Source organism: Gouania willdenowi, chromosome 8 (genome assembly GCF_900634775.1).
Source record: "Gouania willdenowi chromosome 8, fGouWil2.1, whole genome shotgun sequence".
Classification (NCBI taxonomy): domain Eukaryota; kingdom Metazoa; phylum Chordata; class Actinopteri; order Blenniiformes; family Gobiesocidae; genus Gouania; species Gouania willdenowi.
Genome location: NC_041051.1, coordinates 19,236,846 through 19,256,861, shown reverse-complemented (window position 1 = coordinate 19,256,861; position 20,016 = coordinate 19,236,846). Strand labels below are relative to the sequence as shown.

General features: G+C 40.3%; 1 protein-coding gene across 1 annotated transcript in view; it reads right to left on the bottom strand.

The window, feature by feature from the left end:
- usp31 (ubiquitin specific peptidase 31) overlaps window positions 1-19,704 on the bottom strand; it is a 33,195-nt gene extending 13,491 nt beyond the window's left edge. The window contains exons 1-10 of the mRNA XM_028455488.1: window positions 18,668-19,704; window positions 16,656-16,790; window positions 15,622-15,716; window positions 15,446-15,538; window positions 14,309-14,444; window positions 13,297-13,444; window positions 13,023-13,203; window positions 12,798-12,909; window positions 12,561-12,655; window positions 2,815-2,892 (exon numbers count right to left, since the gene is read on the bottom strand). Of these exons, the coding sequence (XP_028311289.1) occupies window positions 2,815-2,892; window positions 12,561-12,655; window positions 12,798-12,909; window positions 13,023-13,203; window positions 13,297-13,444; window positions 14,309-14,444; window positions 15,446-15,538; window positions 15,622-15,716; window positions 16,656-16,790; window positions 18,668-19,192 (1,598 nt within the window). The 5' untranslated portion in view covers window positions 19,193-19,704. The remainder of the gene's footprint in view (window positions 1-2,814; window positions 2,893-12,560; window positions 12,656-12,797; window positions 12,910-13,022; window positions 13,204-13,296; window positions 13,445-14,308; window positions 14,445-15,445; window positions 15,539-15,621; window positions 15,717-16,655; window positions 16,791-18,667) is intronic.
- Window positions 19,705-20,016: the final 312 nt, after the last annotated feature.

Below are 20,016 nucleotides of genomic sequence, written 5' to 3'. Positions count from 1 at the left end.
CAGGTTTCTTGGGTTTGTCAGCAGGTCAATCACAGAGTGTAGAAGAAAACTCAACTTCCAATTATTGGTCTGCCACAGTTCCATCCAGAACAGTGGTCATAGCTGCTATAAACAGGGCACGGAAATCAGGCATCCTGCCATAATGCCCTTTTCAAGCCTTTGCCATTTGGTGGTGACACTTCCCATGGTCAATCTCATCTGCAGCGCATCCATGTGTGTCATTAAATGGTAAATGGACTTGATTTTATATAGCACTTTATCACCACACTGAAGCAGTCTCAAAGCGCTTTACATATCAGCTCATTCACCCAATCACTCTCACATTCACACACCAGTGGGACAGGACTGCCATGCAAGGCGCTAGTCGACCACTGGGAGCAACTTAGGGTTCAGTGTCTTGCCCAAGGACACTTCGACACATAGTCAGGTACTGAGATCGAACCCCCAACCTCTCGATCAGAAGACGACCCACTACCACCTGAGCCACGGTCGCCTTTACAAGTTCAACTACCTCTGATGGAACTCGGTAGTGATCTAATGCCTTTTGGATCAGCTGGTGTGGGACACTTGGGTAAGCAAAGGGCAAGGTCCAGCCAAAAGACAGAAAGTGTGGTGTTGTCACTCTTGGCTTTGTTAATGACCTGACTAATTACTGCTGTATGCTCCAGGCAGCCAGAGTATCCCGGAACTCCTCCTTTTTGGACACTGGGGTCAATCTCATTGGCGAGCAGGTATGTTAGCCTTTGGGCATTGATGGACCAGAAGATTTTCCCCTCTACGTCAAGCAGGGAAATCTCCCTGAACTGGTCGAGTCTTGTGGAATTTAGCTCTTTTGGCACAAAACAGCCCTCAGCGAGAGTCCAGATCCCGGGTTTCGGCTTCTTCTTCCACAGTGTTCGTAGGAGCTTAGAGAGCCTTTTCAACAGCAGCGGGCAGCATTTGTAGATTTTATAGGTGGTGCATGATGATCCTGGGGCTGATCCAGCTCGTTCTTTCGTCACAACTGCCCTCACTTCATCCATGGTGAAGTCTGCCATGTTGAAAGGGATGTGTGGTGTAAGAATCAGCAGTTTGAAAGGACATTCTCCCAGAGGAGAAGGTTTAGCATGTGTGAATACTGTTTCATACACAGGTAATTTGTTTTATTTCTTTAAAACTTCAATATTTCATTGTTTTGTTTTTCTTCAACATTCAGAGTTTGTGTAGTTACCAGTTAGGGTTGCAAAGGGGAGGAAAATGTCAGGTAAATTCACAGAAATCGGGAGAAATTTTAAATGACGGATGCTGATATTTTTAGATGATGCTAAAATAAATTTTACCAACTACATATATTAACATCAATGTTAAGGGCAAACCTTCAATTTAATAAATTCTGTTTTTTCCCATTAATTTCCATGGGAAGTGATAACTTAAAATTCACATAATTTTGCAACAGTAGTTAAAATGATGTATTGTTTCTGTTTATTAAATTGTGTTATTTTTCATGGATGCTCATATTTATGTTTAGATATGATACTGTTATGTAAAAGGGATTCACACTATCCAGTTAATTTTAAGAAATAATTACTATGAAAATTCCTGACCTTAAATTCCTGTGAAAGTTTACAGTAAAATTTTCACTCTTTTGCAACGCTAAATCAAATATTGTTTCTTTGGGGGGGATATTTATTTGTCTTACATTATGTAGTCGTACCCATCTACTGAAATTTAAAATACACAAAGCAGAGCTTGGCCTCAGACTGTGGTGTTTGTTTAAACCCAAAACTGTTTTATAAACATCACATCTGTTTGCAGATTAAGATTGGCATTTACACAAAAGCAGTGCAAAAGGACAGCTGATAATTGTGTGGGGGGGGGGGGGGTGTTAGAGGTAGAGACAGTTAATCTATCTATCAATAGGGATGTAACGATACACTCAACTTCCGATACGATTTGATTCACGATACGATTCTCTCACTATTTATTTTACAAAATGGGACTGTAGAAAAATGTTGACTGAAAAATATTCCTTTATTTTTTTGGGGAAAAACAACTATACTGTTTTCATTTAATTTTTCATTGTCAAAAGAATCCCTAGATAAACTATTCAAAACAATGCAATTTAACTAAAAATAAATCTTGAATGAAATAAATAAAGGAATAATACAAATGAAGAATCCTATTCATTTAAATTCAGTTTCTATAGTAAACAATGCCAAACTGCATAATAGTTCCTTTTCTTTTTAAAAGTGCAACTGAAAATGTATTTTGTGCCTTAACAATTGGACCTAAAAAAAAACAAACAGTAATTTCACTCTATTTACGTCAGATATTTGTTTGGACCAGCAGAGAGAGCTGGTAACCCAGTGGTCAGTTGGCATGCAGATATCTTGCAGTGAAGAGATGCTATGCTAGCAGACAGAGCTAATAGAAAAACCTTTTACAGATATTCACGCAATATTACAGATATTTTTCGGAGCTAAAGAGGTAAGGAATTATTCATGAACATGTTTAAAAGTAGAAGGCGGCCAGAAAGAAAGTATTAGCAGATTCCGCCGGCCACCAACACTTCTGGATAGCGCCCTCTGCTGGTTAAAAAAAATTACTGAGATTCAATTTTCACAATATTGATGTGAATCGTGATACTTATGAATCGATTTTTAACTGCCTTATGATAAATCGTTACATCCCTATCTATCAATGTATCATCAACACAGTAATTACCTCACTGCTTCATCTCTGCAGAGTTTGGGGTTTAAACTGTCTGACTCAGTGGACACGTACGTGTAAACCAAAAATCAACAGAAAGGTCCAGCAAACATTGTTTGCACTCACTAGTCCTTGGTCTCTTTATCCCATTCCACCACTATCTTCACATGAGGGGGTCCACCCTGCCCACAGGACTTGTACGCTCTGTAGTGGGAAACAGCATGAAGTCAGACAGGGAGAGAAGAAACGTCTGATTTCATTAAGATTCAAATAAACAATGAGAAGGTAAAGTTACACACGGGGAGCGGGTAGGAGAAATATACACAACAGTAACAATTTATTCATCGAAGCTCAAAAATCACACTCTGGAAGAACCAGATTCACTAATATATTATATATTGATGTATAAAACTGGGGTTATAAGATTGAGAATGACGTGATTGGTTTCTTGAAAAGATGATGAATAAAAAGCCATCTTCCCTTTTACCTAATGCTCCTTATTGAGTGTCAATGCTGTGACTTGAAGTGAAACAAGCCAAACTACTTTTTAAACACTGTTTGAAACAGGCTGGGGCCTGTTTTCTCCACTCGTCTATATTCCATAACCAGGCTGTTAGAGCTCAAATCAAACAAGATAATGCAATGTAGCAGTGACTTAACCTTTAAACCAGTCTTCAAACATCTGACATAATTAAAGCCCAGAATAAAACAGTAATCAATAATAATAATAAGAATAAGAATAACAACTTCAATTTGTAAAGCACTTTACATTTAGAAATCTCAAAGTGCTACAGAGACAAGGGCAGTGATAATAATTCAACAGATAAAAGCAATAATTAAACTGACAGCAAATAAAATCAATAAAACATAATTTAGCAGAAAGCTTTTGTAAAAAGATAGGTTTTTAGGAGAAAAATAATAATAGTCTGTGAGGCCCTGAGGTTGGCAGTCCACAGCCTCAGAGCAGCTTCTTCCAAGTCCATCCGCTATTTTTTAGACATTATTCTGCAAATTCAAACCATTATTCAAAACAATTGTTCTCAACAAATTAAATACAGACGAGAACACTAAGGTTTGATCTAATTGAGCATGCTGAAAAGACAATTTGCATGTTCATAGAATAAAAAAAATAAATGAGGGCATGATTTCATTCTTGAGCAACTCTTGAAAGTCCTTACATTTCAAACATTTGGGTGCGTTTTTGTCACAAGAAATTTAAAAAAAACTCCCACTGACTGAGTGTAGGACAAAGAAAAACTATCATTTTAATTTAGGTTATTAACAACAACAAAAATAATTATTAATAAATAAATAATTAATCATATGCATCTATTCAGTTCCATTTCATAATATTTCATGAGATGTCTCACTATGGGATGCAACCTCTGTCTGCATTCCTCAGAAGCATTTATTTAAATCTGCCGGTGAAGCGTGTCCATTCCCACGGGGGTCACCCACCTCCTATAAAAGGCAAGGCAATGCAAGGCAAATTTATTTGTATAGCGCATTTCATACACAAGGCAACTCAATGTGCTTTACATGATAAAACATCCAATTGTTTAAAATCAATAAGAACATTTAAAATCATCAGTTAAGTCAATTAAAATCATCAACAAACACATTACATCAACAACATGACCAAAAATCTCCCTCTCGATCATACGCAGTAGAGAAAAAGAGTGCCTTTAACTTTGATTTAAAAATGTTCACATTAGATGCTGACTTCAGCTCTGCTGGCAGTTTGTTCCACTTCTTTGCAGCATAACAACTAAATGCAACATCACCATGCTTACTGTGAGCTCTGGTCTCCACTATCTGACCTGTGTCCATAGATCTGAGAGACCTGCTGGGTTCATACCTGACTAACATGTCACTGATATATTCTGGACCAAACCCATTCACAGATTTATACACCAGCAGAACTTTAAAGTCTATTCTGAGGCTGACTGGGAGCCAGTGTAAAGACGTTAAAACTGGAGTAATGTGCTCTGACCTCTTTGTTCTGGTTAAGACCCGAGCTGCAGCGTTCTGAACCAGCTGTAGCTGTTTGATGCTCTTTTGGGGGATTCCTGTCAAAAGTCCATTACAATAGTCCAGTCTGCTGGAGATAAAAGCATGGACCAGTTTCTCCTGATCTTTCAGAGTCATTAAACCTTTCACTCTGGAGATGTTCTGTAGGTGGTAGAAGGCTGTTTTTGTGATAGATTTGATCTGACTGCTGAATGTAAGATCTGAGTCAATCAGAACACCAAGGTTTTTGACTTGGTCTTTAGCTTTTAAAGATCGACACTCAAGATAATTGCTGACAGCAGTCCTCTTTTCCTTGTTACCAAAGACAATCACCTTCATTTTGTCATGGTTTAGTTGAAGGAAGTTTTCACTCTTCCAGCAGTTTACTTTTTCTAAGCAGTCACACAACACCTCAATGGGACCATAGTCATCTGGGTTCAGTGATAGATATAGTTGTGTGTCATCTGCGTAGCTCTGATAATCAACCTTACAGTTCTGTAAAATTTGTCCTAAAGGAAGCATATATAGGCTAAACAGAAGGGGTCCAAGAACAGAGCCCCGAGGAACCCCACAGGACATTGGTAATCTGTCAGATTCAAAGCTTCCAATGCTTACAAAATAACTTCGCTCCTCCAAGTAGGACTTAAACCATTGCATTACTTTTCCATTTAGTCCAACCCATGTTTGCAATCTGTGCAACAAAATTGTATGATCTACAGTGTCAAATGCAGCACTTAGATCCAATAGAATGAGAACAGATACTTTTCCGGAATCAGTGTTCAACCTTATGTCATTGATCACTTTGATCAGAGCAGTTTCAGTGCTGTGATGAGAACGAAAACCTGACTGAAATTTATCAAATATTTTGTTGAATGTTAAGAATTGACTCAGTTGGTTGAAGACCACCTTCTCAATGATCTTGGCCATGAATGGAAGGTTGCTGATTGGTCTATAGTTAGCCAGTATAGAGGCATCCAGTGTTCTCTTTTTTAACAAAGGTTTCACAGCAGCTACTTTCAGGGATTTTGGTACGGTGCCTGATTGGAATGAGTAGTTAATGATCTGACACAAATTAGTGACAACTGACTTTACAACAGTTTTAAACAAGTTTGAGGGTATTGTGTCAAGGCAACATGTTGATGAATTCAGCTGCTGAACAGTTTCCTCTATTGTTTTTGGGTTCACTGTAATAAACTAACATTGTAGTTGACTCATGCCTCAGTGGTTGAAGCTGTTCAAGCTTTTTGTTATTTTGCTGGTTTGTTCTGATGTTTGACCTTATTGATTGTATTTTTTCATTGAAATATACAGCAAATTCATTGCATTTTCCAGCTGACAGTAATTCAGGGGCTATCTGATCTGCGGGGGGTTGTGAGCTTTTCAATTACAGAAAACAACGTGCGAGAGTTGTTGAAATTTATGGCAATAATTTCAGAAAAGTATTGCTGTCTTGCTTTGAACAAGCCATCATTGAATTTTCGCAGACTGATTTTGTATAGTTCTAGATGAATTTGGAGTTTTGTTGATCTCCATTTACGCTCAGCTCTTCTACAGTCAGATTTCAATTTCTGCATTATCTCAGTCCTCCTCCAAGGTGTTTTCTGTGTGTTTGGTTTTCTTAGTTTTTATTGGAGCCACCACATCTATGACATTACAGACTTTTGTATTAAACTCATCCAAAAGATCATCAACTGTCTCACCACTCAATGTTGGTGTCATTGCTATGGCTTCCATAAACTGTGCACTTGTGTTGTCATTTATGTACCTTTTCTTTAAACACACAGAAGTAGGGAAAACAGATGTTACAGTCTCTAGGTCAAAAAAGACACAGAAATGATCAAGATAGAGCTAAGTCTCTTACATCAACAGCAGAGATATCAACACCTTTAGAGATAACCAGTACCAAAGTGTGACCTTGAGTGTGTGTCGGACCAGTCACATGTTGTAAAAGACCAAAAGTGTCCATTAAAGCATACAGTTCTTTGGCAGTACTGTCCATGTCATTGTCTACATGAATATTTAAGTCACCCGTTATTTAAAAGTTGTATTCAGTGCATACAACTGACAGCAGTTCAGCAAACTCATCCATGAATTCTACAGAATATTTTGGGGGTCTATAAATGACTAAAAACAGAACTCTTGAATCACCCTTCAGTAAGAATGACATATTCAAAGGAGATAAAATCACTAAATGTTATTTCTTTGTGCTGAAATATTGATTTAAAGATGGCAGCAACTCCACCACCTTTCCTGCAAGTATGACACTTATTGAAATAAATAAAGTCGTGTGGTACACTTTCATTGAGAATAGTATTACTGATACATCATTCAACGACGTTTCATTAAGAACTAAAAAGTCCAAGTGATGTGTCAAAATAATATCATTAATTAGTAGTGACTTGTTAACAAGAGATCTAACATTAAGAAGAGCTAATTTTGAAGACTTTGCTGGAGACATTGGTGGACTTTTTGGATTACATGTTATAGGAGTCAAATTTTTATCTCTATAAAGCTTTTTGCTTTTCTTAAATTTCACAATTTTACCTGTGTTACCTGTCACCACAGGAATTAAATAAGCTGCATTAACTCCATAAGGCCCTGACTTTTTCTGGTTGTTCCTAAAAATAGAGGTATTGCAGTCCGGACCCAGCACACATCAGACCTGTGTCGCTCTAAGATGAACACAGCTGGCCTAAGGAGAAGACTGATCCTGGGCCTGGTATCGTCGAGGAGGGATGGGTGGTGCAGATTGGTTCTTTAGAGGAGATAAGATGGGACAGTGGTGGGGTAAAGGGTGGGGTGTCAGTCTTGTGCCAGCCAGAACCAGCTCGTTCATCTGGGCAGTTAAATCCAATAAGGCAGGGGTAGGAGAGAAGCTGGATGAGGTGGAAGTAGGTGAATTTTGGGGTGAAGCAGGTGGGTCCTGAGATGTGGGGGTTGGGTTGACCTCTTCATTTTGGTGATTTTGATTTCTTGCTGGAAGCTCATCGACTCCATGTTCTTTCTTTGTTGTTTTGTTCTCTGATGGTACATGTTGTCCTCTGTCTTTATCAGAACTGATAGCAGTGTGACTGGTGAAGTAAAACAAGTTGGATGTGAAGAGTTTTACTCCAGCCTTGTTTAGACACAGTCCATCTGCTCTAAAAAGATGACTGCGTTCCCAAAAAATAGGAAAATTTTCTATAAAATTTAGTGAAAGGGCAGCACAAGCCGAAGACAAAAATTTATTCAAAGAGTAAATCCTTGAGAATTTCAGATCTCCTTTGCGGACTGGAGGTATTGGGCCACTGATTAACACTTTAGACAGCAAACAGCTCACAGTTTTTAGCAGATGGGTGAAATCCTGCTTTAACACCTCAGACTCCTCCTTGGCTAAATCATTTAACCCAAAATGAATCACAACATTTTTCAAATGTGGGTAATCTGCAACAATATGCAAGATTTTGTCAGCCAGGTCTGATACTGTGTCATTAGGTAAGCAGATCACTTTCACGTTGCTGCTAAACATCTTCTGAGCATCTTTAACAGAAACGTCTCCCATTATCAGTGTGTGAGGTTGTTGCTTTGGCCTACCATGTCCCTTTTGCTTTCCTGAAGCACTTTCAGTCTTCGCAGTTCCAGAAGATTGTGTGTTGACCTCATTAGAGGCAAATCCTAGGTCATTCAGCAGTGGGGCGAATCGATTGCCCAGTTCTACATGAAACTGGGTTTGTGACTTGGGGATACTCCTGCCTTTAACATATGCCCACTTTTGTGCCTGGGCAGACAAGGGAGTTGATGTTGAGGCTGTAGTCTGCGAAGCCAGTACAGGCCAGTCCGTCTCATTATTGATATCAGGGCGCTTTGCTCGGCCCGTTAGCCTTTGGAGAGGATATGACTTTTTCTTAGGCTTAGCTCCCAGAGTATTCCAGGGACTACTCGCACCTGTTGGCTTATAAACGGGAACAGGATCCTCCCTTGGCCTGATAGCTTTGTTAGCACGGGTTGGTAGCGCGTTAGCTTTATCCACTCCGCTGTTTTGAAACAGCGGCACAGTCGTATCGTTATCATATCCACAGTGTCCATTAACCTTAATGTTTACTTGTATTCCTCGCACTGTAGTCTCCAGTTCAGTAATCTTTTGGAGAAGACTGCTGTATTCTGTTGTGGAAAGAGCCATTCTTCTGCTAGTTAGCTTGCTACTTGTAGCTAGCTAGCTTGCTACTTAGCTTTCCAGTTGAGCCAACAAATAAAAAAGCAGTAGATGATTACCTCAGAGCCAGAGTCAGATGGTAAATGATAGAGTTTGATGTTGAAGTATCATATCATTTCTCAGAAGAAAAAGTTCATGTTTAGTAAATAAATTCCTCTGTGAGCTCCGTTCTGCTCTTTTGCTGCCGTCAGCTCAGCTGCCGGAAGTCATAAAAGGAGGACACGGACAGACGTGCACTATTCAAACACCTCTTCTCCTCTCAGCTATCTCGTGTTTTTTTTTTTGCCAGCTTAACTGTCCACAGGTGTATTTTCTTTATTTCAGTTGATGGACGCTGGCAGAACTAGCGCCTGCTCTAGACCACAACAGGTCGATAAGTGGGTAAAACACTGCTTACTTTGCTTTGCAGGTGCTGTCCTTCACTGCCGAAACGTAGTGAACATCCAGGCCTCGGGCACACGTTGGTCCCCTTCTTGTCGCAAGACCGGTGCGTTGATCTCAGCACACCTCGCTGTCATCTTGGTCCCACTGCCCTCGGTGCCCACATTGGTCCTCCCCCTGGGCTCTTACGAAAGTATGTAGCCCGACTCCTGCTCCAGATACTATGGTATCCGAGCTTCGGACAAAAGCAAAAGCTGCATCTCGAAAACCAACGCTGTCCTTGACATCTCAGACGGTCCAGGACTCGTTGACTTCCGGCCACGTACGGTCTACCTCCGGGAGAGGGCACAATTGCTCCGTGTATGGCTCCTCTTTCAGTGGGTACACCAGAGCGCTTGATCTTTCTCTCCCTGAGGATGGAGAGATAGAGAACGCTTGCGGCTCCGTCTTGGGTGTTACTGACGGCTGCAGTTTGCATCTGTCGCTCCCAGTTTCGCCAGCATGAATCACTCTTGGGCCCACGAAGAGTCGGCCCGTGTGTTACAGGAGGAGATCACGTCCCTGCTGCGCAGGGGAGCAAACTGTGGTCCCTCCCGCTTGGTCTCTGGAGGGGTTCTACTCCAGGTACTTTCTGGTCCCCAAACGAGGAAGGTCCAGAATCCATCCCATCCTGGACCTACGGGCCCTAACCAAGTACCTCAGGAAATAAACCTTTCGGATGCTCACACATTCCTCCCTCCTGCGTCTGGTGCGACAGGGAGATTGGTTCATGTTCGTCAAACCCTTACAGAAGGTACCTACAGTTTGATTTCCGGGGGATGTGCTACGAGTACCACGTTCTCCCGTTTGGCCTCTCTTTGAGCCTGAGGGTGTTTGTGCGCTGCACGGATGCTGCGATCACCTTTTCCACTGTGAAAGTGTATTTGGCTGTGATCGCCGCCTGTCACGTTGGCTTAGGGGATAAGTCAGCACCCGCTAATCTGCTGGTTTATGAAGGAAGCACATAGGCTCCTCCCCGTGTCTAGACCACTGGTACCACCATAGGATCTGGTGGTGGTTTTGGAGCGACTTAAACATCCTCCTTTCAAACCACTGGAGGAAGCGAGCCTGAAGTTTGCCTCTCTTAAGGCTGTCTTGTTACTGGCTCTGGCTTCGGCCAAGAGGGTCACTGGGCCAAAGGTTGTGGACTCATGTTCTCCCATTGATCTTTTGGCCTTTTCTGCCTCACAGTGTGAGCAGGCCGAATGTGTTATGTCCACTTCGTGCAATTCACGCCTCAGAAGGAGCGATCAGATGTTCATCTCCTGGGCCAATCCCCGCAAGGGGAAGCCTGTTACTAAGCAATGCCTGTCACACTGGGTAGTGGAGGCTATTGCTTTGGCTTACTCGCGTCAGGGTCTGCAGCTGACTATGGGTCTGCGTGCACACTCGACTCAGGGTCTTGCCACCTCCTGGGCTTTGTTCAGGGGAGTGTCTGTTCAGGACATCTGTGCAGCGGAGAGTTGGACCTCGCCCTCACGTTTGTCTGCTTTTACATGCTGGACGTTGATCTCAATACTTGACAGAGGTCAAAGGTTTTCACACACTGTTGCTGGTATTTTGGCCCATTCCTACATGCAGATCTCCTCTAGAGCAGTGATGTTTTGGGGCTGTTGCTGGGCAACACGGACTTTCAACTCCCTGCAAAGATTTTCTATAGGGTTGAGATCTGGAGACTGGCTAGGCCACTCCAGGACCTTGAAATGCTTCTTACGAAGCCACTCCTTCGTTGCCCAGGCGGTGTGTTTGGGATCATTGTCGTGCTGACAGACCCAGCCACGTTTCATCTTCAATGCCCTTGCTGATGGAAGGAGGTTTTCACTCAAAATATCACGATACATGGCCCGTTCATTCTTTCCTTTACACTTATCAGTCGTCCTGGTCCCTTTGCAGAGAAAAAACCCCAAAGCATAATATTACCACTCCCATGTTTTACAGTAGGTATGGTGTTCTTTCTCCTCCAAACACAAACTTCAGACGGACTCGGACGTACTGGCTTAAGCAGGGGGACACATCTGGCACTGCAGGATTTGAGTCCCTGGAGGCGTAGTGTGTTACTGATGGTAGCCTTTGTTACTTTGGTCCCAGCTCTCTGCAGGTCATCCACTAGGTCCCCCCATGTGGTTCTGGGATTTTTGCTCAATGTTCTTGTGAACATTTTGACCCCACAGGGTGAGATCTTGCGTAGAGCCCCAGATCGAGGGAGATTATCAGTGGTCTTTTATGTCTTCCAATTTCTAATAATTGCTCCCACAGTTGATTTCTTCACACAAAACTGCTTACCTATTGCAGATTCAGTCTTCCCAGCCCGGTGCAGGTCTACAAATTTGTTTCTGGTGTCCTTTGACAGCTCTCTGGTCTTGGCCACAGTGGAGTTTGGAGTGTGACTGAGGTTGTGGACAGGTGTCTATTATATTGATAACGAGTTCAAACAGGTGCCATTAATACAGGTAACTGGATGAGGACAGAGGAGCCTCTTAAAGAAGAAGTTACAGGTCTGTGAGAGCTAGAAATCTTGCTTGTTTGTAGGTGACCAAATACTTATTTTACCGAGGGATTTACCAATTAATTCATTAAAAATCCTACAATGTGATTTTCTGGATTTTCTTTTCTCATTGTGTCTCTCATAGTTGAGGTGAAAATTACAGGCCTCATCTTTTTAAGTGGGAGTAATTACGCTGCAGGTCCCCTGAGAAATTATTAGAACTGACTGAGTTATCTGCTCTTTAATATCTGTTGCAAACACTAGCCTCTGCAGCCGACGGGCACGCTGTCAAAAACACATTAATATGGCAATATACCGAGGTCGGCAAACTTATCGAGTTCATTTTATTCACCGCTCGGTTAATTGATTTATCGATTATCGGCCCATGCCTAAAAGTTGTCCATCTTTGCTCTAGGTTCATATAACTGTTTGGTCCAAACGTTCCATCTCCACTAATACAACCGTAAACCAAAATCAATTAAATCTGTTCAACATCATTTGCGGAAGCAAAAAAAGAAAAAAGAAATCATTAAGTGAAATAAGTGTTGAGAAAATGGAATGCAAGATCATCAGAATCACCCAAACGTAAAAATTTGAATCAGTAGAAAGAAGCAAAAAATAGAGTATGAATATATTAAATATTAATACCATCAATAGCATGTGTAACAATGACAGCAATGACTGCTAAAATATTTAAATAGAATGGTGCACTGTAATCACTGATCAGTGTCCATGATTAAACACACATCAGACTCTTTAACTGACCTTTCCACAGTGGGATGACATAGTGGACGCTCATCTTGGGGAAGAAGGTAAGTAATACCAACCACTCCGACGACTCGGAGGCTGAAAGGACCCACCTGTAAGAAGAGAGTGTGAACCGACGTAGCATCACATTACCCTACAACATGCTGAACATTTACTACTAACATTACACAACAACAAGCTTCAGACTGCTGTCAGGGTTACTTGCAACAACTGTGTGAATGTTCTCCTCCTTACTTGAATATAAACCCCAGGCCTCAGAAGATGACGCATTTTCTCCAGGATCTCTTTTTGCAGTGTGTCCCAGGTTACGGTACGCTCCATGTACAACACAAAAGGTAAACCAAACCTGAAACCAAAAGGTATCCATCACATACACCTATGAGGCTTTCACATTAAGAAAGCTGCAAACAGCAACTTTCAGTCACAATTAGGATACCAACAGTATATTTAGTGCTGTACCTCTTCCCTTGGTGGCCCGTGCACGCCCTGTTGCACACTAAAAGGATAATTTTCTCTGGTCCTAGGATTTTATTGGGTGATGCGGTTACATTCATCACCGCCCCTTGCATGAAAGACGGTGTTCTGCTGATATCCGTCCCATACTTAAAGTTATTATGATTTAAATTTGCCAGAAGACTTCCTGTTACAAACGAAACAACAAATATCCAAAGGTGCGTTAAATATCAGCCAGGGTTATGAAATGAGCTGTCGGCTACTTTTATAAATAACTCACCTCTTTTTGTGCGTAGGCTTTCTAGTTTGAAGGTTTCTGGGGTCTCGAAGGCAAAGATGGAGTCGCTTTCTTGAATGATGTCGAGATCATCATCATCATCACAAAATGAGCGATGGAAGCCATCATAGTACATTTCAGTCAAGATGAACTGAAGGAGAAAAAGAAACATGATGGAAACTAGAAAACAAACCTAACCTTTTTGTTTACATGGTTCTTTTCCAACACTTTCTTTACTATCTAATGGCACATTTCCAATGGCGGTATTGGCTTGCCACACTTTTTGCACATTTCCACTGGGAAAAATGATCTCCTCCGTGGTACCTTGTGCTGCTTTTTTAAGTACCTCCTTTGTTGAGGTTTCAGAAAAAGCAGCCCTGGTCTGAAAATGTGACGTAGGCTCAAAGCAGACACTGACTGGGTCTGAGAATTTGTTGAGGATCTTGAGAGGATGGCAGCAAAAAAGTGCAATCCGTGGAGTCTGGCAGTTTCACATGTTAGGTTGGTGCTCAATGGAAACGCTCCAGAAAAACAGTAGAAAGTGTCTATTTGTACGGTTGCCGTACGGACAACCCTCGGTGCTATTGGTACGTTTACCGAAGTACACGAACGTAGTGTCTTAGGGTTAGGGTTAAGGTCAGGTTAAAACCCTTTATTGCAACAATTTTTAGGGTTAGTGTTAGGTTTAGTCTTAGTCAAGTTACCTAAACTGGCCAATGAGGAAATACAGATTGAATGTGGGTATATTGATACGGCAACCGTACAGATAGCCACTGCCAAAACAGTATTGAGTCCCGAAAGCGAGGAGTCATGTAGAGCACATACCGCCAATGGAAATGCACAAATACTGTATAGTTTCAACAGGGATTAAACAAAAACTAAAATTTATTTTTTGAGATCAAACATTCCCACGGCATCTCTGAAAAGAGAGAAAACTGCACCACATCCAAACTGTGTAACAAATGCTGAGCTGACACTTTCTGCCACTGATAGAGCCGAGTGTCAGAAATAGTACCTGATCCAGGGGGATCTTGGTCTCACGTGACACAGCATCTCTGAGCAGATAGACGGTGCTTTTGATGGGAACAGCTACACCGATCCGCATACAGTGAGAGTATTTTCCCTGGTACACCACAGTCACATACAGGGGCCTGAAAAATGTTTGAAATCACAAAGCAATAAATAAATTGTCATCACACAAGCAATAAATAAATATGTCGCTGAATGTATTCCACTTTTAAGTCAAATTCAACACTGATTCTGTTTAAATACTAACAATTTAGGCATATTGTGGTGCTTAAACCTTAAAACATAATAAATGCAGCATTTATTGTGTTAAGACACAAATCTTTCTATCTAGATCAGGGTTTTTCAACCTTGGGGTCGCTTGGAAATAAAATGGTGTCGCCTGAAACGTCTAGCAATAATAAAATGAAATAAATTAATGTTTAAAATTATATATGTGTGTGTGTTGTATTTAATATTTATTTTTAATTATCTATTTCCACAATTTAAAAAAAAAAAAAAACAATACATAATATCACAGAAATAGACATACAGTGCAGGTATTTATTTTTTTATTAAAACACTTCACACAATGACTTTATTCTATACTTTCTCAAATATAATTCAAGGTCAAATAAAATGTGGTATAAAAATATCTGAGCTTGCGCATATTGTCATTTTGTGCACTAATCCTTATTACTCTGTTTCTGACAGTATAACAAATATAATCAAAAAACTAATTTTAGAGGAAAAGAAGGTATCTGGGGTCACCAGAAATATAAAAATGGGGTCACAACCCAAGAAAGGTTGAGAACCACTGATCTATACTCTTCGAAATAACAAATACAACTGCCAAAGTTTCTCAGCTTTCATCATAATTTTGAGCTTGATTCAACTTGTTCTGTTTTTGAATCCCCCCCAACCCCACCCCCTTTCAAAACAGGTTATATTCTTTATGCCAAACACGATTATTATTTCCCTCAGTAAACTTTTCCTTTCCTATGCTTTGATCATTAGTGGCGAGTGTCAGCTTGTTAAAGACAATTTGTTTGCTGGCAGTGTTGTAAAAACAAATCACGCACAAATCTGAGCAGCTGATTGGTCGCTTTGTTTGTGGTGCAATGAAATGAAGAGTGGAGAGACTCACCGTGTGTGTGGCAGCGGGATCGGTAAAGAGATACAAAGGAAGGGGTCAAAGGTATTGCTCTGCTTTTGACAATGTGGGCATGTAAGAGAAGACCTGTTGGGGTAGAACATGACAATTCTTATTAGGTTTGGAAAGTCACGCAACCCAACAGACGTTCCACCAAAGTAATGACGCACCTGTACTGGGCCTGAAAGAGTTCTTGGACAAACGAGCCAGCAGAAAAAGGAGGCGATGGTTCCTCAATGCTCTGGTCATCTTCTTCAAGTGGTGGCTTTAAAAAAAAAAAAAGAGAGAATTTTAATCACATCCGTATGATGTATAATATATAGCATGGATGGCAAATGTATATATACACACACACAAGACCAGTAGACATGGTGACCAGTGTCGGGTTAACAGAAGATAAACAAAGGATAAGTTACGTAGTTTAGGTTGGTTTGGAAAAATAGTTTGCTCTAAGTGGCCAAATTACCAATAATGCGTAAATGATTTATTACGCTACTTTATAATTTTTTTCCCCATGGATTTTATATTTGTTCCTCTAAGTTTTAGGCTTTTAATTAATTGATTAATAATCCACTATTTTGATACCTGACATAGCGCAGCAAAAACTGCTAATTGTTAGCAGAGTAAACCATCGTAAAATAATTACACACAGCTATGGGTGAATGGCTGCTTTCCAACTCACTGAGGATGAAATTATCCAAAAGATGTCGCCTGCATCTCTCTTTAAATCAAATTACCTAAAGCTATACCCAACCCGTCTGATGAATACACTTTAGATATTAGCTCTAAAGCTGAATAATTGAACTTTTGTGACTAGTTTGTGCTAGAGATGTCTTTGGAGTCACTTAAATAAACTTTTAAACTGCAAAACACACGTAATAAACCTTAATATGTTGGGATTTTGGAGATTTCAGCCAATCAGCATTCGCATATTTTGTTTTGAACACATGAGTCATACTTCTTGTATTTATAATGTATTAAAGGCAAAGCTAAATTAGGTACAGGTGACAGTTTGTGTCTTACAAGTGAAAGAGATTGTAATCTTTATTTTTATTTTTTAATCAAACTAGATTAACTAAGTGGCTAAACTGAGTTAATCCAGGATTAAGGCCCCACAAATGTTTACCTGAGTGTTTAAAAATATAAATGATCATCTTTGAATGAAAATAACTCTCAGAAAAGGCTTAGAAACACTAACATTTACCTTGATGGTAGGTCTGCAGTTGGGGTTCACTGTGTGGAGGTCCTCGTGTACTCTGTCCAGCAGCCACAGAAGAAACTCCTGAGCGTCATGCTGAGCGTTTCCCTTAAACTGTGTGGCATTTTTAGACACTGCATTCTGCCAACAAAGGAGTGAGGAAAACAGTTAACACCAGAGGTGAAAGTAATGAATTACAAATACTCACGTTACTGTAACTGAGTTGCTTTGATGGGTACTTTCTCTGAGTATATCTCTAAATCAGTTATTTCACTTGTACATTTTGAAGGAGGTGAAGTAATTTGTTACATTTCTAAACCCAACCGTCACTGAGTAAATTATGATTCTTTTTTTTTTTTTTTAATTTCCGTTTCATGGCCTCTTCAAACACTGCTGACCTCACATTGAACATAATCCATATGTTCTTAGTCGTGCAATTTCTGATCAACGCTCAGCCACTTTCATCGATTCAGGTTGGGGTTTTTACCTATTGTGTTGTTACCCACATGGAACAATTGGCATGACACTGTTCTAGAGTTCACAAATGTATCTATACTAAGTGGGAGCCTGATCATTTATTTTTAATTGAATTCATTGATCTTTCTTTTCTTTAAAAAGAACGGTATATTTTGAAAAACCTTTTAATTTATACAGATGCCTTTGTGGAAAATAAATTAAATTCCAATTGTGGTAGATTTGTTCTCTTCCTTTTAAAGTTTATACATGAGTTGTTTACTGTATGCAAGGGAACTGTGGCATAATTTGTTACCAAAAATAAACATGGTGTGAAAGTAACTAGTAACTTTTTCTTTGAGTACTATTTAATTGAGCTACTTTTTACTTGTACTTGAGTATTTTCAATATGACTAACTTGTACTTGAGTACAATTCCAATCATCAAGTAACAGTAGTTCTACTTTAGTAGGATAAATCAGTACTGTTTAAACCTCTGGTTAACAGACACCAGGGTCTTAAAGCCTCTTATCCCAATAATAATCCCTTTAATCTGCTTTGTTCTGATAAATAAAAACACAGCATCTAATCATGAAAATACCTTATAAAAGACCTTAGAGTGTAGTGGATTATAAATGACCATAAAAAGCTTATTATGGTATAGATCTTACATCCAACAATGTAAACAGAATGATGTAAATGAGGCAATTCCCTAGTCCAGAGGTAGGCAACTTTTATCACAGCAGGGCCACAAAAATGTTTGTTTGATCAGAGGGCCACATGATCAACATTTATGTCAGCATTTAGTATAATGAGCGATCTGAGCATTAATACAGGAAAGAACAGAGTTTTTAAATAATAATTTTATGTGTTTTTATCTCATGTTACCCGTTTGTTATTGACTTGTCAGGCATTTTGTGCATTTCTGTAGAACTTTAGTGTACTTTTCCTGTAAAATGTGTTTTTTGAAGTCATATTGTGTGTGTATTATCATTTTGCGTATTTTTTAACTAATTTGTGTGTATTTATGTTGTCATTTTGCTTGTTTGTTAGTACTGTGGATTTGCAGTCATTTTTTGTGTTTTTCTAGACTTTTTTGGTGTACTCTTTTTCGAGGTACCCGATCCAATATTGATATCGGATATCAGTTCAATACGAATATCGGATTGCATCTAAAATCACTGATATAAGCTCTCTGATCAAATTTTCTGCTCCAGCAATTCTATCCATAGGTGACTGTGGTTTTCACACTCAAAGTAACCTACTGTTGCTGACTATTGGTCTCTGTTTGAGTAGCATCACTTGATCAAGCCTTTTCTAACATTCCACACTATAAAGTAAGTAATAAAAGTATGCATGATTCGTGCTGATATTGTATCGGATCAATCGGTATCGGCCGAAATGCAAGGCTGCAATATCAGTATCATATCGGAAGTGAAAAAGTTGAATCTGGACATCCCTAGTGAAAAAAAAAATTAAAATGAATTGCTGTAAAATGTACTTAATTAAATGTGATCAGTGAAGTCATCACTGACTGCTGTTTTAATGTAGACCTCTCACCCATACCTTGAAGTCTCTGCTATGCTGGGGCGTGTATTCAAAGGTCCACAAAGCTCGAACTAGTCCGGACAGCTGCTCTGTAACTTCTCCTTTGCCTAGAGGACTTCTCTTCTGCAGATTCACAACATTGGTCTTTGGTTTTTCTTGTTCCGACTCATCACCTTTGTAGTGCTCTAAAACCAGATACTCAGCAAAGAGATCCGTGTTACTGAGACACTGCAGCACCGCGTTCATGAAGCAGGTGTTCCCATGGTTCTTCAGACCCGAGAGCCCAGGAACTTTGTCCCCGAACAGGAAGCTCCCAAAGTCCCCATCCTCCATGGGAACATCTTTACTCCCAGATTTAAAAGAGGAGAATCCACCGTCATCTTCCTCATCCTCGATGTGGAGCTCGGATCCAAAGTGTGACAAAGCTGTGAGAGTCCTGAGGACTCGGCTCATGAAACTGCCCACGGAGCGAACAGAACCGCGCCGGAACAGCTTCTTACTGAAGCTGGACTTCTTGTCTTTAGCTGCGGCTTTGCAAGACATATTTTACCTTAAGTTGGCCACGAACAGATCAGGTAGATTTGCTTTGCAAAGCGGGAGCTGGCTCTCTAGCTGCATGCAGCGCCATATCCCAACAAGTAGAGTGAATTAGGAGTGCGACAAGCAGCCCCAATTCTCATTTTCACTGTTAAAAACATCAACAACTAAAGCACCACAGCCATGATGTTTGATGGCTACAAAAGTAGTTGTTAAAGCCCGCAGTTTACTTAGTTTTGCAGCTCAGTGTCACGCAGCAATGGTTCCACAGCAGTGGCCACAGTCTCATCAGACGACCCTGCTAATGCTAATGCTAACGCCAGCTGCAACAACAGATGCACACGGGGCGATACGGACTCAAGGCCCGGGTGTCAAAGTCCAGCAGGAACCGACAGACCGCCATGGTGTGCAGGCACTGACCGTCAGTGTCCAACGTGTCCAAGCAGCTCAGGAAACGCCTCACATTTTTACAAACATTCCAAGCTAAGGGCTAACAGGTAGTAGCTGAATACCTTCAGCCTCTCTTCTTCTTCTTCTCTTGATATAATATAGGGTAGAACACTCATTTAGCGCCGTCTACCGGAGTGGAATATGTCACCAAACGGGAAATAAATAAATAAATAAATAAATAAATAAATAAATAAATAAATAAATAAATAAATAAATAAAAGGATATCAAAGAAGATGCTACAGTTCTATAGTACGTCAGAGATGAGCAATTTTTATCCCAGCGGGGGCAACAAGAATGTAATTGCATCTGATCACATCAACAACATTTATGTCAGTGTTTACAATAAAGACCAATTTTTGTGTTAATAAAGGAAAGAACA